The sequence below is a fragment of the Oncorhynchus tshawytscha genome, linkage group LG24, assembly GCF_018296145.1.
Source record: "Oncorhynchus tshawytscha isolate Ot180627B linkage group LG24, Otsh_v2.0, whole genome shotgun sequence".
Classification (NCBI taxonomy): domain Eukaryota; kingdom Metazoa; phylum Chordata; class Actinopteri; order Salmoniformes; family Salmonidae; genus Oncorhynchus; species Oncorhynchus tshawytscha.
The window spans coordinates 16,731,219-16,758,895 of NC_056452.1; the positions used below are offsets into that span (position 1 = coordinate 16,731,219).

The 27,677-nt window shown below is 43.4% G+C and overlaps 2 protein-coding genes and 1 pseudogene across 4 annotated transcripts; 1 reads left to right on the plus strand and 2 right to left on the minus strand.

The window, feature by feature from the left end:
• Positions 1-1,409: 1,409 nt before the first annotated feature.
• Positions 1,410-6,347, minus strand: LOC112223241 (annotated as a pseudogene).
• Positions 6,348-6,789: 442 nt separating this feature from the next.
• Positions 6,790-9,500, plus strand: LOC112223541 (glucose-6-phosphatase catalytic subunit 1). Its single transcript, XM_024386610.2, has 5 exons — positions 6,790-7,127; positions 7,385-7,494; positions 7,710-7,821; positions 8,227-8,342; positions 8,442-9,500. Exons 1-5 carry the CDS (start codon positions 6,898-6,900, stop codon positions 8,945-8,947), a joined length of 1,074 nt encoding a protein of 357 aa, XP_024242378.1. The 5' UTR covers positions 6,790-6,897; the 3' UTR covers positions 8,948-9,500.
• A 1,684-nt stretch (positions 9,501-11,184) lies between these two features.
• On the minus strand, positions 11,185-25,701 carry aarsd1 (alanyl-tRNA synthetase domain containing 1). Of its 3 annotated transcripts, XM_042305399.1 has the most exons (13): positions 25,271-25,701; positions 24,238-24,256; positions 22,586-22,714; positions 22,302-22,461; positions 20,291-20,348; positions 20,008-20,164; positions 13,315-13,431; positions 12,977-13,107; positions 12,781-12,847; positions 12,603-12,694; positions 12,216-12,270; positions 11,954-12,048; positions 11,185-11,759 (listed from the first exon to the last, which is right to left on the minus strand). In XM_042305399.1, the coding sequence occupies exons 3-13, from the start codon at positions 22,676-22,678 to the stop codon at positions 11,633-11,635; spliced, it is 1,152 nt and encodes a 383-aa protein (XP_042161333.1). In that variant the 5' UTR covers positions 22,679-22,714; positions 24,238-24,256; positions 25,271-25,701; the 3' UTR covers positions 11,185-11,632. The 3 variants fall into 3 exon arrangements, with proteins under 3 accessions (XP_042161333.1, XP_024242376.1, XP_024242377.1); XM_024386608.2 differs by lacking the exon at positions 24,238-24,256; XM_024386609.2 differs by lacking the exons at positions 24,238-24,256; positions 25,271-25,701 and adding an exon at positions 24,544-25,248.
• Positions 25,702-27,677: the final 1,976 nt, after the last annotated feature.

Below are 27,677 nucleotides of genomic sequence, written 5' to 3' on the forward strand. Positions count from 1 at the left end.
ATTGCTCATTAGATAATTTTTTTCATTGATTAAGCTATTTTCTCTTCAACCATATGGTCTATTCACTATAAGGACAAGAACATGTATATCTTATGTGTTATGTTATTCTAGTATACATTACCAAGGTATTTTTAATAGATTACCAACATTTCTGAAAATTATGGTAATTTACTGGGAGATTTGCAAATCGAGCTGTACTGTATAGATATACTATATCGTTTTATGAGGTGAGCATAGGAAGAAAACCCACAATGCACTTGAAGATAAGAGCTGAAAGAGGGAAACAACACGAGGTTGGATGGATGTACAATATTAAGTCACCATAGGAAATATGCATGTCCGTCACAATACTTGGCAATGATAGGATGGATTGTCACTGACTTGATATCAGGGTCAAGTTAAGTAGACTATTGTACAGTAGTGTTGACATGTGACAATGTACAGTCAAGTATTTATTGATTATTGCTGGTATGTTTGATTGAAGCAGTATACTTGGTATGTATCACTAACGCACAGATACACATGTTCATCGTTCTGTACACAAAAAGTGCTGCTCGTTGAGCCTCCATGCCCAAAACTCCCAACGTCAGTGGGCATGAGGTAAAGAGTGTTGCTATGTATTGTGCTGAGGGTCGGTCGTCTAGTAGTAAATGTTTAATGTCCCTAGTAATAATTCATGAATCAGTATTGGCATTTTGGGTCATTTTCTCTGAAAAACTAACTCAAAGTTTAAAAAAATATCTGTGTACACCAAGCAAAAGGGCTTTTGCTTATTAATCAAGGCAACCTTGTTCACAACATCATCTAGTAAATAAAATGCAAACACTTATTGTACATTATAGTACAACCAGTCTTGATCCTCACCGCTCAGGGTCCAGAGTCCAGGGCCTGATAATCACCCTTTGTCCTCTTGTTGTCATCGAAGGAGCCACACCAACACAGTGTCATTCACTAACATCAAGTTGAACCCAGGAGACATAACCACCACAAAGAAATAGAGAAACTCCAGTATGAATGCTCTGAGGCAGTGGAAGACTTTTTCACAAAGCTGAAGATAGCCTAGTCTTCTATTGCTTACTGTAACAGAAGATTCAGCTGCTCAATGTCCTCCAAACATTTCTACTGAATCACAAGTTTCACTTGTCTCCCCATAAATGATATGTTGCTATACCAAGGATTGCATATACTCTATGTAACATTTACATTTAATTAGGAACAAACAGAGCAATCTATTTGAAGAAACAGGTCTAGAACTTGGGACTATAAGGTTCTATCTGCATTTTTTGTCAACATTTTGTTATTGACATACCCTTGTTCTGTTCAATGTTCTCTACCTATATAGTACTCCAAATACCCCCAATTCATGTTGTTAAGTTCAAAATAATACAAGATTTTAAAAAATTGCTGAGACCATTCAAACCAATGAGAGTTCAAAACTTTAAAGCCAATTATCTCAGAATATTTGTTTTGCAGATAGAACCTTATATTCCCAAGCTCTTGAGGTGTTCTTGCTTCCAATACCCATTCCCACTCTCTGCTCATGAGCTTATTAGCAAGCCAATTAATTTGTCAAATCAAAACAGTTTCTGATAGTCCAACAGATTTACACACCTCCAGGTAACAACTACACTCAACTTCCACCATTGTCCTTGGTTTGTACAATAGTGTTGCCAAAGCAACTGAAATTACTTCAGTATACATTTTTCTACCTCTGCACTTTTATCACAAATTGAACGATTGTTATGACAATTTCAGCTTAGCCGCCCCACTTTAACCTGGGAAGATTCAGGAGAGTCCTCCGGGAACCAGAGCTGTGGGGATAAATAGGGCAGCAGCACACTTACTGACGGACAACACGTAGAACGTTGCCTGGTTCCTGGAGGGGAACATCAAGCCATCCAAGATCTGTAGCAGCAATAAGGAGACAGTGATACATCCCACCCTGAAGGGCGGGCTGCTGTTCTTCTTGCTCTCAGTGTAGAGGAGCGAGTGCACGCCCAGGCCCAGGCCAAACAGGGTGTCCATGTTTCGCAGGAGGCTGGCGAAGGGAGTGGAGTCCATGTGGACCCATTCAGCCCTCACACAGCACTTCTGGGCTTTCTCCAGGGTCCACAGCAGGTCCACGCCCAGAGCCTTCAGCAGCACGTAGAAGCCAACAGCGAAGGAGAGCAGGAAGATGGTGGTGTTGAAATACTTTTTCAGACTGGCTCTGCAGATCCACTGCACTCTGGAGAAGAACTCAGCCACCATGATACCTGCCATGGATAGAGACCAGGGAGTTTGTCATCAAGCTACAAGAAAATAAAATAAGATACAATAACTTTTACACTACACTACATGCTAGGCCTGGTTGCACATTTCACCAGAGTTCCTGGAAATGATGACAACATGAAAAGAAAATAACCACGCCAGTGCAGTAGCATTCAGGTTAGCAGCACCTGCTGGGTACAAGTGTCTTCATCTTGAAATCTAGACATCTAGAGTCCTGGTTCTCTGACCCGTGATGACCCCACTGATGACGTGGTGGGGAAAGTGGGCAGCCATGTAGACTCTGGACATGCACACCAGCAGCTCCACTGTACACAGCAGCATCCACAGCCCCACCTGCAAGAACCTGGAGATGAACAAGACACAAGGCCCTGCTCCAAAACAAGCCCAGACCTTACCTACCCCCTTTTGGGCTTGAGGGCCACATCAGGATTTTGAAATTCAATGGAGTGCAGCACAATTTTTTGTTGTTGTACTGATTTGTTTGTCAAAATCTATTTGAAGGCCAGAAAAAAAGGGGAGTTATTTGCAAATATATAGATCCATGATAGTTTTTCCATACTTTCTATCTAGTTTTAAATGTATGGCCTGGAACGTTTAATAATAATCCCCCAGTAACAATTCGTTACTTGCTGAACATATTGAACTTTCTACTGTCTTTTCTGGGATGTCGAAATCAATTCCGAATGATTTGATAGTTTCATTACATCATCCATTAAAAGTTAGACACGGCGCATTTTTTTTTTCCGCGTGCGCTCAAGTAGGCATTCCACTTTCCTCCGGCTTTTATTAAGCAAAGATGAAAATACATACTCACTCCTGACAGACACAAGCAAAAAACGCATGATATAAATGTTGCATCAGTCTAGGCTACACCTTAACATTAGAGATCTGACATGCTGTATGGGATGAAAACTAGACCATTGTTCAGTCTAATCAACTGTAGGCTACTAATAAGAGCATATGCATACAGCCTATGTGCGCTGTCCACTTGGTCAGGGTAAACTAATTGGTAACGTTATGTATTTATAGTCCATTTGTGTGTCAGGAGAAAATGTGAATGTGATCAAATGTAGTTTATATTCAAAACTGGGTTGACTAGGCTGTCAATACATTTTCAATCCAACATTATTAACTGTAATTAATCAATCAATAGTGATGACAGATGTGAGTTATTTTTTTAGAAGGCCTAGAGTTGCATAGAACTGTATGATGCAAACATTCATAAAGCTCAGCTCCCTGTGAGTTCTGTTGTCTATCAGTTGTTGTCTGTGTCTAGGTAGAGGAAATCCCCTTCCTAATCTACTCTAAATATAATGAATATGAACAAGTTTAAAGTTGCTGCAGTTTAACAAGGTTTTCATCGACCTCAGGGCCAGGAGGTTTTTTTTCTCCAGTTTTTTTTAAACCATGTGACTTGATTAGGAAAAACTGGTCTCATCATAGCCCATATAAAATATTTTTGCAACTGATGAATCACTGTCATACCTTATAGGGTCCAGCGTTTTCCTGGTTAGGTTAACAGATAAGGAAAAACTCCAGTCCCCAGGGTGTAACAATTTCCCCTCGCTCTGGGACCTATGGTGCCACCAGTCTGCTTGCAGTTGTCAGTTATCGTCAGGTATGTGGATGATCAGGGCATTATTCAGGAACGTTTCTTGGGCTACTTTGATGTGTCAAGTGGGCAAGATGTGAACTCTATGTTTAACTTCAGGGAGAAAACCTTCGATGGCGCAGCTGTAATGGAATGTATCTGCTATTTGTATTTCGAGCTAAGTCCCCTCCTGTTCCCTGATTAAGAGGTGATGACCAGTCCACTCCACTACCATTGTCAACTCTCTCCTGACATGAACTGAAGCCAAGTCTCATGTACCCACTCATCCACTGGCACATTGAATGTTTCCTCTTCAAGCACAGTGAGTACCCCTATCAATTTTCTCTCATTACTGTATGTAGAGTCAATCACAAACACAATCACATTACACAACAATGATTTTACTCCTTGCTTGGACTAACTCATTCTTCTTTTGTCTAACTGTGTAGTGTGTTGTGTTATTGTTTTTGTCTTCCCAGACAAATCCTGTCCTGCACTGAAGTCAAGCCTCCGAACACCTCAACGCATGCCTCATACCCTCATTCAATCACTGCTGTGATCCCTTCCAAACACTGTGTAAGTAGCCCTCTCGTTCCCATTCCCTATATTGTACTATAAATGTCTTTATTAAATGCTTTAGGTGAAAATTATTACTCTTGACGATTTTTGAAACACACTTTGACATCTACGTGGGTCTCCCATCCTCCTCAATTTTCCAAGTCACCAGCCTCCACTGGAATTCACTGTACACTTCCAACTGAATTCCTTTTTCAGATAAGATTATTCTCTATGTATTTACCCTGGGAATCAATACTAAAGTGCAAAGGTTGTTATGGCCCTATGATCATTCATTTATTACATACTAAGACAATAATGCTTCCACTTCCCAATACTACTATATTCTTGAGGTATGTTGAGTGATACGCATTGCTATACTCTGGCACACATCGGTCTATCTATGGCATTGCCGACCTGGTCCAGTTTCACAGGTGATGTGGAATTGTTTTAAGCAGGGGCTGTGTCTGTCCCATAGAAGTGGGTATCATGGACCCACAAATAGTGTCTCTCTCCAAATAGAACCCTGTCATAGAGAGAGGACACCATTCAACTCCTTGAAATGTTACAACTTTGTAATGATTATATAATGACAATGCCAACTCTAAAAAGTGTATTTTTATGAAAAATGTGTATTTTATACGATTTATCTTCAAGACAATGCAAGTTCTCGTTCATGTGTATTTATTCCAAATTTGTAGTAAAAATCCATGACCTACAAAATGACAGAAACCTGATTTAACCCGTTCCTTACCACTTCAGGACCAGGTTGAGCCAGTCCCCGATGGCAGCCACCCAGATGAGCTTGACCCCCACGTCCCTGCGCAGATAGAACCAGCTTGGGAAGAAACAGAAGAAGGTGGTATGCAGGTCTGCCACTGTAGAGGCTAAACCATCCCTCATAATGCCCATACTGGGTCTGCAGATGGATGGCTACCTCAAGCCTCAGCTGTGGAAAAGATCCATGACTGCAGTGTGGATCCAGATCAGCAACCCAGGGACGGTGCACCAAAGCTGGTAGAGCTCCTCTGGAGCTCCAGGACTGTCTGTTCCCATCAGACTTTATTCAAGGTTAGGGCATTTGTTTGCCTTCAAGTGAACGTTGTAGACAGGCACCCTGACCTTTAGCCTACAACCCAACATGGAGCTCCTGTTTCCCAAACTGGTAAACAGAAGTTCTCTGCTCTGGAGTGATAAGCTAGCCCCTGAAACAGGATGTCTGTGTGATAGTGGGTGAATGTTTTTCCACTCCAGGACTGTACGTCTCTTGGCAAAGATCGTGGCAAGAACACGTTAAGCAGGCCAATGAAAATTGATTGACCTATTGATTGACCTTTTCATGTCATTACCACTTCAACCACATCCATCGCTATCATGTGAAACGAATGGCACGAAATCAATCAAAAATGCACTGACCTTATGACCTGCTGTAATGATAAGTTAATTTACTATTTCTTTCCAATAAGCTACAGCCTAAGGTGAGTCCTGGATTGGGGGTTGTCTAATCAGACTTGTTTACAGCACAGTAAGTACCATATCCAGGACCTAGTTTTATTGGTCAGTTATCTTTTCAGCATCTCTGGAGTAAGTCCCACACTATTTAATGATTGATTCCCTTATGTAACTGACAGGTGGGCTAGCCACAGGACACTGACCACAATTTTCACAAAATCATCAGAAATTCATTGTGTAACTGGCAGATTATCTGCAGGTCGTTGAGGAATGGGAGGATTTTGCACATCGTCAACATTTATTTAGCCTTTCATAATATAAAATAAACGTCTTTTGTTTTGCGTTCAAGCCTCAGTTTTGGATTGATTCCTTTTTTCGACAGTGTGCTGGTCTCGATCTCTTCCTGCCTTTCATAATAGGACATTTTTTACATTTTTTTTTTTTTTTTAAATGTGTTTTTTTTAAACTGGCCAAAAAGGGGGCTTAGTAAGTTGGTACACGTGACTCTTTTAGTTCCTATCTTATCCATTTCATGGTCTTACAATGACAACTTACTGTATTACAAGAAAAACACTGGATTTTGCATTTCAATAGAGAAAAGCAAAAGCAATGCCGTTGTCCACACATCCCCTTGGTTGGCTTGTTTTGCCACAAACTATTGTGTAGGCTATTTGTTAGGTTTTATTGTGAATTCCACTGGTCAATCATAAATTTCGCTTTTTTGTCTCCATGCTGTTTCAGGGTGAGCGACACAGAGACACCGATTGACTTTTGTTTTTACCCCTCCTTTGTACTTGTTTGTATGGTCTCTCCTGTTAGTACTGTACAACCCTCACAAACTCCCCTGTCCTGTTGTGTTTTATTACACATGTGCAAGGTTCAAAGATCAGGTTGTGCATGCCTTTGGGTGGTGGGTCCCTCTGGTATAAAAACAACCAGCAGACTCTTACATAGCTACAGTGCTCTCCTTCTGCAACACATCTCACATTGGCTTCCTAGACGGACAGTTCACTAGGGACAGTTGGAAAATGGAGGCAGTCACGGATGCCTTTCAGAGCTATGGGGTGAGCACCACTAATTACCTCCAGACCAACTATAAGGATGCACAGGGTTTGTTCCTGTGGGTGTCCTGGGCTGCTGACCTCAGGAACACCTTCTTCATCTTCTTCCCCCTCTGGTTCCACCTGCGGGAGTCGGTGGGTATCAAACTCATCTGGGTGGCAGTGATCGGCGACTGGCTCAACCTGGTCTTCAAGTGGTGAGTCCAGCTGAGCTTATGTACTGCTGTTATGTACGGTTTGAGTGTGTTATGAAGTCATTATATAGGTACCCTTCAAATAAATGCTTACTGGGATACCAATTTAGAACTTGATCAAATGTGTCCCTTCGGCTACATCTGGACACATTGAAATGTAGGTGTGAATGTCTGTGTGTGTGCACTGTCCCTGTCAATTTAATAAAATGTGCTAATTAAATTCCCTGCATTAGTCTAAGTGGCTTGTGCTTTCCTTCCAGGATTCTGTTTGGCGAGAGGCCGTATTGGTGGGTTCATGAAACACCTTACTACAGCAATACCACTGCACCTCACATTGAACAATACCCCATGACCTGTGAGACTGGCCCAGGTAAGAAGCATCACTTTACTTCCATTTATTTTTACCCATAGTGCCTTATGATATGAAATGTATATGCTGCGATTCAGTGAATATAGCCAAAGCTTTATCATTTTCATGATGTTGATAATATTCATGTTTTAGAATCCTCTACAGTATTGTTGGGTTTTCATTTTACTTGAATAAAGTGCTATGATCATGGACTGAAGTATGCCTTTCTCTGGTAGGCAGTCCCTCTGGCCACGCTATGGGAGCCGCAAGCATCTACTACACACTGGTCACCTCCATCCTAGCCATCATGCTGACCAAGAAGAAGACGAGAGCTTCCACCAAGGGCATGTAAGTTCCAGAGCATTCAACCCCTCCTTCTCTTGTCCTCAATTATCTTATCCTTGTTTACCATTTTTAGTTCAGTGCTTATCAATGTTCTCAGTGCTGCACCATAGCTGATGATTTACCATGAAAACTAACTTTAGTTGTCGAAGGGAAGGGGATGTGCCAGAGTGCATTCGAGTTGTTTTGTTGTGAAACCGTAGCCAAATTGATATGGGAAGTTGATCAAAGAAAGCAACAGTCTATTTAAACTGATTACATGTGCAGTGGTAGAAGCCGTGTCACCTGTAGTGTCACATGTTTAGTTGTAGTCGAGGTTTCTTGTACACTATTGTAGCAGCCAGACAGATTTCAAAACGCCTATGACGTATTTGCTGACGGTTCCTCGCCCTCTCCCCCTTGACTGGGCAGGTATCTGCGGGGCACTTTGTGGGCATTCTTCTGGGCCGTCCAGGTGTGTGTCTGTCTCTCCAGAGTCTTCATTGCTGCCCACTTCCCCCACCAAGTCATCTGTGGAGTCATCACAGGTCAGTATAAAGCCCTTATAACAACCCTCATAACTATGGCACAAAATGTGCAGATTGTTCAACTACACGATGCTAATATGACGTCTATTTGATTTCCAGGTATTGTTGTGGCCGAGGCCTTCAACAGAACCCAGTGGATCTACGGAGCCAGTCTGAAGAAGTACTTCTACACCACCGTTTTCCTGCTCTCCTTCGCTGTTGGCTTCTACGTGCTGCTGAAGGCTCTGGGCGTGGACCTGCTGTGGACCCTGGAGAAAGCCCAGAAGTGGTGTGTAAGGGCTGAATGGGTCCACATGGACTCCACTCCCTTCGCCAGCCTCCTGCGCAACATGGGCACCCTGTTTGGCCTGGGCCTGGGCGTGCACTCGCCCCTCTACACCGAGAGCAAGAAGAACAGCAGCACCCCCTTCAGGGTGGGATGTATCGTTACCTCGCTGCTCCTGCTGCACCTCTTTGACTCCTTCAAGCCCCCCACGCACACCGCCGCCCTCTTCTACCTTCTGTCTTTCTGTAAGAGCGCCACTGTCCCCTTGGCAACCGTGAGCATCATCCCCTACTGCATGTCAGGAGCATTGAGCAGTGTACAGAGCAAGAAGCATCTGTGAGGTCGTTGACGGCTGACGCACATAGACTTATGTATATGGAGCTCACTCCAGAATTGAACCGTGTTCACTGGTGCTTCAATCCTTAATCATTCCATATATTGACCTTCTTCCCAAATAGCCAAAGAGATGAACAATCTATTGTGGTCTTTGTCTACCATACATCCAGTCAGCCACTGTAAATGTCTTATTTTCCTATATACGCAGTGGACACTGAAATGAAAGAAATATCCAGCGTATTACTCAAGAGGCAATTAAGACACTGATTTAATTGTATAAAAAAAAATCTAATTTAGAAGTTAGTAGTTCAGTGCGAACTCAGGAGCCCAGAAAGTGAATGTTTCCTTGCAGTTGCTTTGACTAAACCTCATTTTGAAAAAGATAAAGCAAACTAAAGTCCAGGAGAATATGAGCCCAAAACTTTAGTGGCCTGCTTTACAGTGTGTTCTAAGAAAGTAATATATAACAATGTTCATATTTGTTTTGTAACTGTGTTCTTCCTGTTAAATATTTTTGGAAATGGTCAGATATTTATAATAAAAACCTTTCAAATACATCCCTTACCATGTGCTATTTATCTAACACTACTAGACATACTGTTAGGTATCGGTTCAGACACATTCTACATTGTTTGTTTCCTATCATTAATGACACAAATTACTGATAAACCATAAGCAAGTCCACAAAAACGTAGAAAATGCAGCCGTGGTAAAATGACCATTTTTATTTAACTAGGCAAGTCAGTTAAGAACAAATTGTTGTTTTCAATGACAGCCTAGGAAGAGTGGGTGTTACTGGCCCAACACTAACCACTAGGCTACCTGCTGCACAATCATGACATGGTTTTCAAACCCCAAAATCAGTAGCTAACAATATGAGCCAAACCAGTTGTCAACAGGAAATGTGAAATACGTTTGTAGGGGTTGATAAAAAAAAAATTGTTAGAACAAATCAATTCTGACATTTCAAAGTGGAAATTAAAAGGTTTAGAAGCCTTTGTAAAGCTCAAATACACTATAAGTTTGCATTCCTGCAACAGGGTGATCAAATGAAGAGCCTACATCTGTATATGGAACTCTGGACTTTGGTCTCACGCTCACTGATTACACAGGTTCACACGTCACACAGCCGTCACTCCCTGCAAATACGTAGAACTGACAGCCTTGGCCGAACCATCAATATTTGACTGGCAAGTTAATTGACAAGGTCGGTCCTTCTTTTGGTTATGCAACTGCAGACCAAATGAAAATGACTGTCCAAATGTATGTACTTTCCTTTGATTTACTGAAGGTGGAATATACAACAGAATCAAAAAAAGACTGATAAGCACAGAACAAATACAATATAAAAGGATAACTTCAAACATTCAAAATGAATGCAATGTTACTCATGAATTACATGGGTGTGCTTCCTTAGTCCAACATGTTAATTTTTACATTTTCCATAACTTGTATTCATGAATATATCTAGTATTCTTATTCATAATATTTACAGCTCCTTGATTTAGACTGTACACTGTGGTCATCTCTGAGGTCAGAATTATCGTTACTTAGCAAAGCACAGGTTGACTTTTACTGAAATTGATCTTGTCGTGGATGCAGCTCTGCAGTGGTCACTAGCTGGCACAGCCAAAGCCATAACATTTTATTTTAACCTTAATGCCTAACCCTTGCCTTAAATTAAGACCATTTAGCCAATTTTTGTTTTCATTCATTTATACGATAAAGTAACAATGTACAACGAGTGTACAAAACATTAGGAACACATGTTCTTCCCATGACAGACTGACCAGGTGATATGAATCAAATTTTACTTGTCACATAAAAACAAAATACTGCAAAGTTGCCCTAGAGCTAGAAGCACGGCAGCCCCATCTGTCGGCGCCATTTTCAGGTGAAAGCCTTATTGATTTCTCCTGTTAAATCCACTTCAATCAGTGTAGATGAAGAGCAGGAGACATGTTTAAGAAGTATTTTTAAGCCTTGAGATATGGATTGTGTACGTGTGCCATTCAGAGGATGAATTGACAGGACAAAACGATTTAAGTGCCTTTGAACGGGATATGGTAGTAGGTCCCAATGCAGAGCCTCTTCAGTGGGTCAAGAACTGCAATGCTGCTGGGTTTTTCCACAAGCAACAGTTTCCTGTGTGCATCCACCACCCAAAGGACATCCAGACAACTTGACAACTGTGGGAAGCATTGGAGTCAACATGGGCAGGCATCTCTGTGGAACGCTTTCAACACCTTGTAGAGGCTAGTCTGAGGGCAAAGGGGGGTGCAACTGATTAGGAAGGTGTTCTTAATGTTTTGTACACTCCATGTACACAGTTCCTTGATTTAGACTGTACACCGAGGTAGAAGTATCATTACTTAGCAAAGCTCATTTTGGAATTTATTGTGATGTATTTTGCATAGTTCTGGAGTGGTCACTAGCAGGCACAGCCACAAAGTCATCAAATCTGATTTTAAACCTAACCACACCGCTAACCCTAACCTTAAATTAAGACCAAAAAAGCTCATTTTTGTTTTTATTAATTTTACAATATAGCCTATTTTGACTATGCAGCTGGCCTATCTAGCGGAATAAATGTCAACCTACTAGGAAAGCTGGTTGAGAATTGCAGTGGGTCACCTATGTTGTCTGTATGTAGTTGTGGTCATCATGTGCTTGAGTTTCCAGTCATCCATTACTGCTCGTTCTTGCAGTGTTCCTGTATTAGGGTCTCCACCTCCCCTCGGCGTGCCATGCTGTTTACTTTGCCCTGGAAGCGCCCGTTCTTCCCAGCCCCTTTGCCCTGGAGCATCTCCAGCACTCTGAAATACAGACACAGCACGAAGTTGTTAATCATTTCAGACAAAGTCTTTGTTTGAGTCTGAAATACTGACTATTTAGTTTATCCTGCAGAATAAGAGACCATTTTACATCAAATCGAAACTCAAAACATCCGAGCTCCTGAACAGGAGCCAATCAAATGGATTTCCTAATGCCGAGCCCAATCAGTTCTTACCGTGGTCCCAGTTCAGACACTTTCCCACTGGGTCCTGCCAGCAGGAACAGCCCTGGTCCTTTCTCCTCTCCAACAGTCAGGAAAACCAACGTCTCCTACGAGACAAAAAAAAAAAGAGGGATAATGGTATTTTAGGTATTCATAACACAACTACTCTTAATTTCATGGTACATGAATCATGGTAAAACACTACTTACAGTAAACCTTAGATGCATTTCACTAAAGCATATTAGACACAGAACATAAAGAGTAATAATCTTACCTCAGTGCCTATTTCATTGGCTATGATGCTCATGAACTCGTTGTCACCCTCCTTCCTAAACAGAGAAAAATGATCTTGAATATTTTAATAAACTGATGAAAATTGTCAATGACAGACTATCAGCCAAGTCATATCATCTGTCCATCAAAAAATAGAAGTAAAGAAAAATAAGATGTTTTTATTGTTACATACACTGGATAGGTGCAGTGAAATGTGTTGTTATTGCAGTCAGCCATAGAAGCACAGCAACCCTGAAGCAAGTGCCTTGCACATCGACAGATTTTTCACCTTGTTGGCTCGGGAATTCGAACCAGCCAACTTTCGGTTACTGGCCCAATGCTCTAACTGCTAGGCTACCTGCCGCACTCTATGTGGAGAGACCCTCACTTGTGTAAGGTAAAGAAGTTGCCCCTCTCTGGGTTGGACTTGAAGTTCTGGGCTATTAGAACAGCCACGTCTCTCAGTAGGCCCAGGTTACTCTGTCAAATGAAAACAGAGTTTGTTTAATGATTAAATTGAAGGCAGAATAGGGAAATTTCAGAGCAACAGGTTTTCAATAGCTCACTTTCTGTAGACCCTTAACAGTCTTCTGGATCTTGTCCACTGTATCAACATGATAATCTGGGCCCGTTCTGTCAAACACAGTCCAATCAAGTGTTAGAGACTTTATTTCTTAACATCTATTGCATTTTTAAATCACTATATATAATTTATAGCACATTAGGTTCTTGCCACATTCAGCATTGCCTCACAGAACTCACTTGAGGAGGGATACCAGTGAGCGTTCTGTGCTGTAGCTTTTCTCAGCATACTTCAGGACCCGGTTACCCACTAGAAATAACAGATTTGTTTTGTTCTTCTTTCCTTTCTCAGTCCCCAGGAGTTTTATGACCTAAAACACAGATTCAAATCTGTCAAAAGTGAGAGGAGCGTTACATCCATAAAGCCATATTAAGCCACATTAAAAATACAAGAGGTGAGCTACATAGTAAACCCATCAGCAAAGTAGGAGGGGAGGCGGTGTGGTTACGACATAAACATAACCCCATAATGTAAAGGTGACAGTGTTTGAGAGATGTGTATGGTCTGGAGGTTCCACCTGTAAGTGACTGAGGTTGGACACGTGGGTCCCACAGCACATGTTGACGTCAACGCCCTCGATGTCGATGATCCGGATAGGCCCCGCTGCGTCGTCCGGGAGACCGCGACTCCTCACCTAGTAGATATACAACACGACCAGTTAAAATATACAGTAGTCATTCCACACAGCTCATGGGTTAATACGTCACAAGGGAAGTCAACAGAGCTTTGGCAAGACTGGAACCCTTGAGACAATAAGGTTCTATCTGCGCAAAGCATAGTTCTGAGATATTGAGCATCGAAGTTTTCACATCCCCAGAACTGTTTTGTAGTGAATTCTTTCATAAACCATTAAGGTCGTTACCTTAAAAATGTTTTTTTTTAAAGAGTATAAAAATCCCAAAAACATTTTTAGGGGGGTGCAATCGCAGATAGAACGTTATGGCTCTCAAATGTCAATCTGGGTTCAACCATAAATAAGGTCACAGAATGTTTAAATTATTTCAATAAAAACTAGACATTTAATGATTAAATAATGATAATAATAATAATGATAAATAATAAAGACCTTTGTCTTTCTAAAAACATCAAATATATTAATTCATGTTCATCACACATTTGTTGAAGCGATAGTTACCGAAAATGACAAATACACTATGTCCAACGGATAACTTGCAACATTGCTAAAGCTTAGCTCGGGATGAGTAAACATATCATTTTCTGGTCTCTGACACCAAAAGTAAACTATACTTGCTAGTTATCAATAAAATGTGGTAAGTTTGTACATTTTGTGAAATACCCCTTCCATGGAGGTTTTCATATTGACATAGAACAAGACAAAAACAGCAATGCCTCTCCCAAGGGTCTTAAGCATGTTTAATGCACCAGTATTTGTTTTTTTACCATAGAGCGTCTTCCCAAAAAGTGGTGGGAAAAAATCTAAGTAACAGAAAAAGAGGACCAGAACCTATGATATGAATAATCAAGGACTTGGGACTACGTGTTTATATCTGCAAAAGGTACAGTCCATTCAGAAAGTATTCAGACCCCTTGACTTTCCACTTTGTTACATTAGTCTTATTCTAAAATGGAGTAAATAGTTTTCCCCCTCACCCCACACCATAATGACAAAGAAAAAAAACAATCAGACCCTTTACTCAGTACTTTGTTGAAGCACCTTTGGCAGCGATTACAGGGTATGACACTACAGGCACACATTTATTTGGGGAGTTTCTCCCCAAGCTCAGTCAGGTTGAATGGGGAACGTCACTGCACAGCTATTTTCAAGTCTCTCCAGAGATGTTCGATCAGCAAGCCATTCCTGCATTATCTTGGCTGTGTGCTTAGGGTTGTTGTCCTGTTGGAAGGTGAACCTTCGCCCCAGTCTGAGGTCCTGAGCGCTCTGGAGCAGGTTTTCATTAAGGATCTCGCTGTACTTTGCTCCGTTCATCTTTCCCTCACCCCTGACTAGTCTCCCAGTCCCTGCCTCTGAAAAACATCCCCTCAGCATGATGCTGCCACCACACTTCACCGTAGGGATGGTGCCAGGTTTCCTCCAGACGTGACACTTGGCATTCTGGCCCAAGAGTTCAATCTTGGTTTCAGACCAGAGAATCTTGTTTCTCATGGTCAGAGTCCTTTAGGTGCCTTTTGGCAAACTCCAAGCGGGCTGTCATGTGCCTTTTACTGAAGAGTGGCTTCCGTCTGGCAACCCTACCATAAAAGGCCTGATTGGTGGAGTGCTGCAGAGATGGTTGTCCTTCTGGAAGGTTCTCCCATCTCCACAGAGGAACTCTGGAGCTCTATCAGAGTGACCACCGGGTTCTTGATCACCTCACTAACCAAGCTCCTTCTCCCCCGATTACTCAGTTTGGCCGGGCGGCCAGCTCCAGGAAGAGTCTTGGTGATTCCAAACCTCTTCCATTTAAGAATGATGGAAGAGTCTTGGTGATTCCAAACCTCTTCCATTTAAGAATGATGGAAGAGTCTTGGTGATTCCAAACCTCTTCCATTTAAGAATGCTGCAAACATTTTTTGGTACCCTTCCACAGATCTGTGGCAACACAATCCTGTATTGGTGCCCCACGGACAATTCCTTCAACCTCATTGCTTGGTTTTTGCTCTGATATCAAATCAAACTATTTATCACAGGTGCCGAATACAACAACCTTATCGTGAAATGCTTATTGTGAAATAATAATAACGAGACTACATACAGGAGTCAGTGAGCGGGGGTACAGGTTAGTTAAGGTAATTTGTACATGTAGGTAGGGGTGAAGTGACTATGCATGGATAATAAACAACGAGTAGCAGCAGTGGACAAAAGGGGGGTTAATGCAAGTTGTCCAGTGGTGATTGGTTCCAGTGATGTACTGGGTCGTACACACAACCCTCTGTAGCGCCTTACGGTCAGATGCCGAGTAGTTGCCATACCAGGCGGTGATGCAACCAGTCAGGATGCTCGACTGTGCAGCTGATGAACCTTTTGAGGATCTGGGGACCCATGCCAAATCTTTTCAGTCTCCTGAGTAGGAAAGGGTTTTGTTGTGCCCTCTTCACAACTGTATTGGTATGGTTGGACCATGATAGTTCGTTGGTGATGTGGACAACAAGTAACTTGAAACTCTCGACCCTCTCCACTTCAGTCCTGTCGATGTTAATGGGGGCCTGTTCGTCCCTCCTATTCCTGTATTCCACGATGAGCTCCTATGTCTTGCTCACATTGAGGGAGAGGTTGTTGTCGTCTCTGACCACCTCCCTATAGGCTGTCTCATTGTCGGTGATCAGGCCTACCACTGTTGTGTCGTCAGCAAACTTAATGGAGTTGGAGTCGTGCTTGGCCACACAGTCATGGGTGAACAAGGAGTACAGGAGGGGACTAAGTACACACCTGAGGGGCCCCAGTGTTAAGGATCAGCGTGGCAGAAGTTTTGTTGCCTACTCTTACCACCTGGGGGCGGCCCATCATGATGTCCAGGATCCAGTTGCAGAGGGAGGTGTTTAGTCCCAGGATCCTTAGCTTAGTGATGAGCTTTGAGGGCACTATGGTGTTGAACGCTGAGCTGTAGTCAATGAACAGCATTCTCAAATAAGTGTTCCTTTTGTCCAAGTGGGAAAGGGCAGTGTGGAGTGCGACTGAGATTGCATCATCTGTGGATCTGTTGGGGCGGAATGCAAACTGGAGTGGGTCTAGGGTGCCTGGGAGGATGGGGTTGATGTGAGCCATGACCAGCCTTTCAAAACTTCATGGCTACCGATGTGAGTGCTACGGGGCGGTAATCATTTAGGCAGGTAACCTTCGATTCCTTGGGCACAGGGACTATGGTGGTCTGATTGAAACATGTAGGTATTACAGACTCGGTCAGGGAGAGGTTGAAGATGTCAGTGTAGACACTTGCCAGTTGGCCCGCGCATGTTTTGAGTACACGTCCTGGTAATCCGTCTGGCCCCGTGGCTTTGTGAATGTTGACCTGTTTAACCTGTTTGAGGTAGGGGGCAGCATTTTGACTTTCGGATGAATAGCATGCCCAAACTGAACTGCCTCCTCTGTCCCAGATCCTAATATTTGCATATTATTATTAGTATTGGATAGAAAACACTGAAGTTTCTAAAACTGTTTGAATCATGTCTGTGAGTATAACATAACTTATTTAGCAGGCGAAACCCCAAGGACAAACCATTCAGATTCTGTGTGTTTGTTTTGAGGTCACTGTCTTTTCAATAGGTTTTCATGGGGAATCCAGAACTTTTAAATCGACTTTCCTGCAGTTCCTACCGCTTCCACTGGATGTCACCAGTTTGTAGAAATTGGTTGAGGTTTTTCCTTTGTGTAATGAAGAATAACATAGCTCAGAACGAGAGTCACTTCATGTGTACCTTTTGATAAAGGCGCATAACCAGAAAAGTAGCGTCAGTTTGTTTTACTCCTGTATTGAACACAGATCATCCCGTCTTCAATTTGATTGATTATATATGTTTAGAAATACAAAAATGTGTATTACAAAAGTAGTTTTAAATGTTTTGGCAAAGTTTACAGGTAACCTTTGAGATATTTTGTAGCGACGTTGCGTAAGTTGGAAGCAGTGTTTTTCTGGATCAAACGCGCTAAATAAATGGACATTGAATATATATCGACGAAATTAATCGAACAAAAGGACCATTTGTGATGTTTATGGGACATATAGGAGTGCCAACAAAAGAAGCTAGTCAAAGGTAAGGCATGATTTATATTTTATTTCTGCGTTTTGTGTGGCGCCTGCAGAGTTGAAATATGCTACTCTCTCATTGTTTACGGTTGTGCTATCATCAGATAAACATAAGATGCTATTCCGCCGAAAATACTTTTTGAAATCGGACATGTTGGCTGGATTCACAACGAGTGTAGCTTTAATTTGCTATCTTGCATGTGTAATTTAATGGAAGTTAGATTTTTATAGAAATGTATTTGAATTTGGCACTCTGCATTTTCCCTGGCTATTGGCCATGTGGGACGCAAGCGTCCCGCCTACCCCAGAGAGCTTAAAAGCTTTTGTTCACATCGGCTACTGAGAGCATTATAACACAGACATCCAGAACAGCTGGTGCTCTCATGCATGATTCAGTGTTGCTTGCCTCAAAGAGAGCATAAAAGGCATTTAGCTCATCTGGTAGGCTTGCGTCACTGGGCAGCTCGCGGCTGGGTTTCCCGTTGTAGTCCGTAATCGTTTTCAAACCCTGTCACATTCGACGAGTGTCAGAGCCGGTGTAGTATGATTCAATATTAATCCTGTATTTACGCTTTGGTTGTTTGATGTTGGGTCTGAGGGCATAGCAGGATTTCCTATAAGTGTCCGGATTAGTCTCCCGCTCCTTGAAAGTGTCAGCTCTAGCCATTAGTTCGATGCAGATGTTGCCTGTAATCCATGGCTTGTAGTTGGTATATGTACTTATTGATGAAGCCGATGACTGAGGTGGTGTACTCCTCAATGCTATTGGATGAATCACAGAAAATATTCCAGTCTGTGCTAGCAAAACAATCCTGTAGTGTAGCATCCACGTAATCGGACTGCTTCCGTATTGAGCGCGTCACTGGTACTTCCTGCTTCAGTTTTTGCTTGTAAGCAGGGATCAGATGGATAGGATTATGGTCAGATTTGCCAAATGGAGGTCAGGGGAGAGCTTTCTATGCATCTCTGTGTGTGGAATAAAGGTGGTCTAGGATTTTTTCCCCTCTGGTTTGATATGCACTGTCAACTGTGGGCCCTTATACAGACAGGTGTGTGCCTTTCCAAATCATGTGCAATCAATTAAATTTACCACAGGTGGAATCCAAGTTGTTGAAACATCAAGGATGTTCAATGAAAACAGGATTGCCCAGAGCTGAATTTAGAGTCTCATAGCAAAGGGTCTGAATACTTATATAAATAAGGTATCTGTTTTTTCTTTTTAATACATTTGCAAACATTTCTAAAAACCTGTTTTCACTTTGTCATTATGGGGTATTGTGGGTAGATTGATGAGGGGGAAAAAACTATTTAATCCATTTTAGAATAAGGCTGTAACAAAATGTGGAAAAAGTCAAGGGGTCTGAATACTTTCCAAATGCACTGTATAGTTTTGAAATAAGTATTTTTCAAGTCCCAGACCTCAGAACTGTTTTGTGATGTCTTGGTCTTTCATGATTCAATAAGTATATCACCTTACATACATTATTTTGATTGACAACCCAGCATTGTGTGATTGGAACAGATAGAACCTCATAGCACCAAGTTAAAAGGTGTTTGCGCGTTGATGTTTTTTGTTCCCCCCCCCCAAAAAAACATCTGACATACACTACATGACTAAATGTATGTAGACGCCTGCTCGAACATCTCATTCTAAAATCATGGGCATTAATATTGAGTTGGTCCCGCTTTGCTGCAGTAACAGCCTCCACTCTTCTGGGAAGGCTCTCCATTAGATGTTGAAACATTGCTGTGGGGACTTGCTTCCAGTAAGCCACAAAAGCATTCGTGAGGTCGGGTAGTGATGTTGGGCGATTAGGCCTGGATCGCAGTCGGCATTCCAATTCATCCCAAAAGTGTTCAATGGGGTTGAGGTCAGGGCTCTGTGCAGGCCAGTCAAGTTCTTCCACACCAATCTTGACAAACCATTTCTGTATGGACCTCGCTTTGTGCACGGGGGCATTGCAGTTAGGATTCCACCTTTCCCAAACTGTGCCACAAAGTTGGAAGCACATAATTGTTTAGAATGTCATTGTATGCTGTAGTGTTAAGATTCCCCTAAGGGAAACTAAGGGGCCAGCTTTAGCAGGGCAGAAATTTGAGGAACCGACTGGTTAGAAAGGTGGAATCCTATGACTGTGGCACGCTGAAAGTCACTGAGCTCTTCAATAAGGCCAGTCTACTGCCAATTTTTGTCTATGGAAATTGCATGACTGTGTGCTCTGTTTACACGTCAACAACGGGTGTGGCTGAAATAGAAGAATCCACTCATTTGAAGGGGTGTCCACATACTTTTGTATATATAGTGTACCTCACATGTAAAGGACCACCTATAGAGCAACTACGCAATAACACATTTTTACCAAAATGTCAGATAGAAACGTATAGTCCCAAAATCGACGTGAAATATGGGGAAATAGTGCAGTGACATAGCTGCCTGTATTGTATTATACTGACAATCTTTTCTCTGGTGCATTTTTTTGTCTTTTCTCAATATGAATGATGCCCACCTGTTCCAATGCAGGGTCATCTAAGGAGAGGACCTGAACAGCGACGGGAACATGAGCACGTATCTTCTCATTGACTGCTACCTCGAGGGCCTCCATCTGGGCAGGCTTCATAGAGGGAGTGTCCAGCTCTATGGTGCTGCGCTGACGCCCCAACTCCCTGGAACATGCCAATTCAAGAGAAAGATTGATGCAAAAATGCTAACTTCAATTAATGGTCATGTTAAAAAGGAAATTATGTAGCAAGTGCCTACAAGTGCAGGCACTGAAATCAATGCATGTTTACCAGGATGTGGTCTTGTACCCAAACATGGATTCTGCAATAGCTGTGATTAGATGTTGCCCTAAGGACCAAATAAAAACAAGTCAGGATTTATGCAACTGTACCATCAAGTAGGCTATACTGAACACACCGCTTAATCGTACCGGTGTGTTTACGGACATATTCAATCAATCCCTATACCAGTCTGCTGTTCCCACATGCTTCAAGAGGGCCACCATTGTTCCTGTTCCCAAGAAAGCTAAGGTAACTGAGCTAAACGACTACCGCCCCGTAGCACTCACTTCCGTCATCATGCAGTGCTTTGAGAGACTAGTCAAGGACCATATCACCTCCACCCTACCTGACACCCTAGACCCACTCCAATTTGCTTACCGCCCAAATAGGTCCACAGACGATGCAATCTCAACCACACTGCACACTGCCCTAACCCATCTGGACAAGAGGAATACCTATGTGAGAATGCTGTTCATCGACTACAGCTCGGCATTCAACACCATAGTACCCTCCAAGCTCGTCATCAAGCTCGAGACCCTGGGTCTCGACCCCGCCCTGTGCAACTGGGTACTGGACTTCCTGACGGGCCGCCCCCAGGTGGTGAGGGTAGGCAACAACATCTCCTCCCCGCTGATCCTCAACACTGGGGCCCCACAAGGGTGCGTTCTGAGCCCTCTCCTGTACTCCCTGTTCACCCACGACTGCGTGGCCACGCACGCCTCCAACTCAATCATCAAGTTTGCGGACGACACAACAGTGGTAGGCTTGATTACCAATAACGACGAGACGGCCTACAGGGAGGAGGTGAGGGCCCTCGGAGTGCGGTGTCAGGAAAATAACCTCACACTCAATGTCAACAAAACTAAGGAGATGATTGTGGACTTCAGGAAACAGCAGAGGGAACACCCCCCTATCCACATCGATGGAACAGTAGTGGAGAGGGTAGCAAGTTTTAAGTTCCTCGGCATACACATCACAGAAACTGAATTGGTCCACTCACACAGACAGCATCGTGAAGAAGGCGCAGCAGCGCCTCTTCAACCTCAGGAGGCTGAAGAAATTCGGCTTGTCACCAAAAGCACTCACAAACTTCTACAGATGCACAATCGAGAGCATCCTGGCGGGCTGTATCACCGCCTGGTACGGCAACTGCTCCGCCCTCAACCGTAAGGCTCTCCAGAGGGTAGTGAGGTCTGCACAACGCATCACCGGGGGCAAACTACCTGCCCTCCAGGACACCTACACCACCCGATGTTACAGGAAGGCCATAAAGATCATCAAGGACATCAACCACCCGAGCCACTGCCTGTTCACCCCGCTATCATCCAGAAGGCGAGGTCAGTACAGGTGCATCAAAGCTGGGACCGAGAGACTGAAAAACAGCTTCTATCTCAAGGCCATCAGACTGTTAAACAGCCACCACTAACATTGAGTGGCTGCTGCCAACACACTGACACTGACTCAACTCCAGCCACTTTAATAATGGGAATTGATGGGAAATGATGTAAATATATCACTAGCCACTTTAAACAATGCTACCTTATATAATGTTACTTACCCTACATTATTCATCTCATATGCATACGTATATACTGTACTCTATATCATCGACTGCATCCTTATGTAATACATGTATCACTAGCCACTTTAACTATGCCACTTTGTTTACATACTCATCTCATATGTATATACTGTACTCGATACCATCTACTGTATCTTGCCTATGCTGCTCTGTACCATCACTCATTCATATATCCTTATGTACATATTCTTTATCCCCTTACACTGTGTATAAGACAGTAGTTTTGGAATTTTTAGTTAGATTACTTGTTGGTTATTACTGCATTGTCGGAACTAGAAGCACAAGCATTTCGCTACACTCGCATTAACATCTGCTAACCATGTGTATGTGACAAATAAAATTTGATTTGATTTACTGCATAAATACATGTCATTGTTTCTGAGAAGCTGAACTGTAGTTTTGCACTGCACATATGGTAAATCCTGTCTGTGCTCTTACCTGAGTGTTGCTGCATGTGGTCAAACCTCCGCTCCCAGTCCACCTTCAGCTGCACCTCCTGGCCCACCTCTAGAGCTGAACTCACAAAGTGCACAGCCTCAGCTCCCTGCCTCGTCACCCGCAGCACCGGCACATCTCCAATCAGCCCGTGGTCATCTGGCTAGTGATCGAAGATACTAGTTGTAAGCCTGTGTCCTACCACTTACAGCACACCACAACACCCCATCCTTATCTCACCAGAAAGAGGGGTAGTTCAGTGAATATTTGGACTTTCCTGTACTTACCTGACCACCTCCCTCAGGAAACAATATGGTGTCTTGTAGCTTGACATTGAAGCCTTTAACGGTTTCTTTCTTGCCATTGATTTCTTGTTTCATTTCACCAGGTGAGCAAGCCACCACTGAGGTGACAAACTGCAGAGAGAAAGACAATTTGCAACATTATGATGACAGTCAGTTGAAAACACCTAATTTATGCCAAGGAAAAATGTACCCAGTCAGTGATTCTGGCATTTGGAAACACATTTAAACTAAAGTAAAAAACAAAACAAATAACAATATATTTACATAACAATAACAAAGCTATATACAGGGGTCACCGGTACCGAGTGAATGTGCGGGGTATAGGTTAGTCGAGGTAATTTGTAAAGTGACTATGCATAGATAATAAACAGCAAGTAGCGGCAGTGTAAAAACAAAGGGGGGGGTCACTGTAAATAGTCCGGGTGACCCTTCAGTTGTTTAGCAGTCTTATGGCTTGGGGGCAGAAGCTGTTAAGGAGCCTTTTGTTCCTAGACTTAGCGCTCCGGCACCACTTGCCATGCGGTAGCAGAGAGAACAGTCTATGACTTGGGTGACTGGAGTCTTTTGCCATTTTTTGGGCCTTCCTCTGACAACACCAAGTACATAGGTCATGGATATCAGGAAGCTTGGCCCCAGTGATGTACTGGGCCATACGCACGACCCTCTGTAGCGCCTTGCAGTCAGATGCCAAGCAGTTGCTCTCAATTGTGCAGCTGTAGAACCTTTTAACGATCTGGGGACACATGCCAAATCTTTTCAGTCTCCTGAGGGGGAAAAGGTGTTGTCGTGCCCTCTTCACAACTGTCTTGGTGTGTTTGGACCATGATAGTTCATTGGCAATGTTGACACCAAGGAACTTGGAACTCTCAACCCACTCCACTTCAGTCCTGTCGATGTTAATGGGGGCCTGTTCGGCCCTCCTTTTCCTGTATTCCACGATGAGCTCCTTTGTCTTGCTCACATTAAGAGAGAGGTTGTTGTCCTGGCACCACACTGCCAGGTCTCTGACCACCTCCCTATAGGCTGTCTCATCATTGTCAATGATCAGGCCTACGACTGTTGTGTCATCAGCAAACTTAATGAAGTTGGAGTCGTGCTTGGCCTCACAGCTGTGGGTGAACAAGGAGTACAGGAGGGGACTAAGCACACACCCCTGAGGGGCCCCAGTGTTAGTCCCAGGGTCCTTAGCTTTGTGATGAACTTGATGGGCACCATGGTGTTGAACGCTGAAGGGCAGTGTGGAGCGCAATTGAGATTGCGTCATCTGTGGCTCTGTTGGGGCAGTGTGCAAATTGGAGTGGGTCTATGTCCTGGTAATTCGTCTGGCCCCGCGGCTTTGTGAATGTTGACCTGTTTAAAAGGTCTTGTGCGCCACCCTATGGGACTTCCAATCACGGCCGGTTATGATACAGCCTTGAATCGAACCTGGGTCTGTAGTGCCACCTCTGGCGCTGCCACCACTGCGCCACTCGGGAGCCAGAGTAGATGAGAACTCGCTTGGTAGATAGTGTGGTCTACAGCTTATCATGAGCTATTCTACCTCAGGCGAGCAAAACCTCGAGACATCTTTAATATTGGACATCACGCATCAGCAGTTATTGACAAATAGACACACACCCCTCCCCTCGTCTTACCAGAAGTAGCTGCTCGGTCCTGCCGAAACACAAGAGAAACAAGCCAGCTCTATATTATCCATGTCGTCGTTTAGCCAAGTGTTGGTGAAACATAAGGTATTTAAGCAGTAAGGCCCGAGGGGGTGGTATATGGCCAATATACCACGGCAAAGGGATGTTCTTAAGCACGACACAACATGGAGTGCTGGACACAGCCCTTAGCAGTGGTATATTGGTCATATATCACTAACCCCAGAGGTGCCCTATTGCTATTATAAACTGGTTACCAACGTAATTAGAGGAGTAAAAATACATGTTTTGTCATACCCTTGGTATATGGTCTAATATGCCACAGCTGTCAGCCAATGAGCAATCAGGGCTCAAACCACCCAGTTTATAATACAGTTAATGTCCGTTGGTAGGTCAGTCTTAAATCGTAGGTTGTACAGTTTATTTTCCAATGATTGCATGTTGGCCAATAATACGAGGGTAGTGGTGGTTTATCTACTTGTTGGGGGCATTTTTACAAGGCACCCCTCCCCGCCTTTTCTTCAAGCTGATGATGGGGATTTGGGCCTTGTCTCGACAAATCAGTATATCCTTCGTGACTCTTTAAAGAAAAAAAATATTCGTCCAGTTCGTGGTGAGTAATCGATGTTCTGATGTCCAGAGGCTCTTTTCAGTCATAAGAGACGGTAACAGTCACATTACGTACAAAATTAGTCACAAACAATGCGAAAAAAACAAATAGCAGAGTTGGTTAGGAGCCCGTAAACCGGCAGCGGTCCCCCATTATTGTGTGACTAACGTGCTTTTTGACTGACATTTCTTCATGGCATTGGAAGACTATATATAGTGTAAACAATATTTCACTCTGCCGGTCAACTACTAACGTTATCTAACTAAAGTAGGTTACACACACAAAGAGATTACAAGTTACTGTAGGAACGTTAACTAGCTAGCTGTAACCAGCTAACAGTAGCAAGCTCCCGATTGTACCTGCTCTTTAAAAAAAAGCACAAGGTAGACAAATGTTACTCTCTCTCCCTCATACCTCTTGCATGTAACAGTCCCGTTGACACTGAAACGCCATTGAAATAAATATAATGTAATAAATCCACGGTACACTATGCAGAAGCTCACTAGCCAGAACTTAATGAAATCACAAGTTGAACGGTGCAGCCCAATATGGCGACCCGACTGGAGTATGTGCAGCGATATTAGAGAAAGGAAGAGATCGGAATCCCTTTAGGCAATCAATGGAGGACCTTATAAGGCCCCACACAGCAATGTCCACAAAAAGCGTTCACGTTGTCATGCTGCGTCACGCGGTTGCTATTTGGTGTTACAGATAAATGAGTCAACTTGCATCTCGGAAAATAGTGAGACTTGTAATTTGTAAAAATATAGTTCATGCGAATGTTGTTTTTTGAGCTAGCTCCCATTCACTCCTTGTAGGAGAGCTCTCCTTGTCTCAATATACCAGAATGCACCGCGAGGCCCTTTGACGACGCATAGTCAACGTACACAAATGGGCGTTAATACGATCTCAATTGAGTTTCCCCATCTCCTCAAATGTGTCTCTAGTATCAGTGAGTGGGTGTGTTGAAAGGAGTGGATCAGCTAATTGGGTAGATTTTTTGTCATTCAATATAGTTTTTCGTCGCTAATTGAGCTACACCACGAGAAGATAAATCTGCGACCAGTGCACTGGTATTGTATCGATGTGTCTGAAAATAGGCATTGTAAAATAAGTGGGTGGCTCACCAGCGATGGGTTTAAAACATTCGTGGATGGATGAACAGCGACGGGTGTAACATCAGCGCTCTGTTATTGGTTGGCCCGGCCAGAGCCAGGTGCACCGCGGGTCAGTTTAATGTTTACATAAGCAGTTTAAGAGAAAGGACGAGGCAGGTAAGGATAATTCATGTAGAAGGTTAGGATAATTAACGTGGCAAGTTAGGAGGATGGCTTAGCGAAAATGCGACAGTTGTCAACAATATCAGGGTGACAGTCACAGTAAACACGCACATACAACTCATGAAGCAACAGTACACCCATTACCAATCATTTTAATAAAAAATAAACAACCGTCAGTTTTACAACTGTAAATGTACAATTACAAAAACAGAAGTCCAAACTCTCGCGGGAAGTTAGCATGAGGTAGTTGCTTGGTAAGAAACTGAAGGAAAAAAGCACAGCTCAATCAAAACCATCTAACCAGCAGTGCTTTCGACACCCACTGCTTTCCACAAGCCCCAATAGTACACAACTGCAGCCTGCAATTCGGGGCGTTCCTCCCTCTAGCATCCCAGTAGTTATTTTATGAACACCCCCTCCCCTCGAGCACCACATCATGCTTGTGTGACACTTTGGAATGTGGGTCAAAAGGGAAATAAAAGTATTTGAGTTTTTTCGCCCCTGCCTACAGAAGACCTCCTTGCTAGCTAGACGGTGTCCTTCACTCCTGCCTGCCCTCACCGTTATTAGAATAACTGCAGGTAAAAAGTGAATGAAAGGTGTGAACGAAGGGACTACGGTCGCCCCCACCTCACTCATGCTAGGTAGCTAACTATCTGGCTTGCTAGTTAGTGCCACTGTGTGCTAGTTAGTTAGCTAGCACACAGGGTTGCTCCCGCCTGCTGCATACCGGAGAAAACCATTGCCGACAGGCACGGTCTACCGGTAGTCCCGCCTCCCACTAGCACAGCAGGCGGGAGGCTGGGACAACACTGTACTTGTTAGTGTCACAGTATAGCTTCCGTCCCTCTCCTCACCCCTACCTAGCTCGAACCAGGGTTCCTCTGCACACATAGACAACAGTCACCCTTGAAGCATTGTTACCCATCACTCCACAAAAGCTGCAGAGCAAGGGAAACAACTACTTCAAGGTCTCAGAGCGAGTGACATCACTGATTGACACTCTATAAGCGCGCACCCCGCTAACTAGCTAGCCATTTCACACCGGTTACACTCACCCCCTTTTGACTTCCTCCTTTTCTGCAGCAACCTGTGATACAGGTCAATAGCATCAATGTAACAGTTTTGCTTCTGTTCCTCTCCTCACCCCTACCTGGCTTCGGACCAGGGACCCTCTGTACACATCGACAACAGTCACCCTTGAAGCATCGTTACCTATCGCTCCACAAAATCTGCAAGGGAAACAACCACTTCAAGGTCTCAGAGCGAGTGACATCACTGATTGAAATGCTATTAGCGCACACCCCGCTAACTAGCTAGCCATTTCACACCGGTTACACTAGCTTGATAGTTAGTGACACCATGTGCTAGCTAGCACACAGTGTCGCACCTGTCTGCTGTGTACCGGAGTCCTCCTTAGGACTAGCTGGCTAAGCTAGCACACAGTGTTCTTCACTCCTGCCTGCCGAACACCTGCCTTTAGCATCATTTACAGAAAACAGTTTCCGACAGGCCACAGTCTAACGGTGTATGGCTAGCTA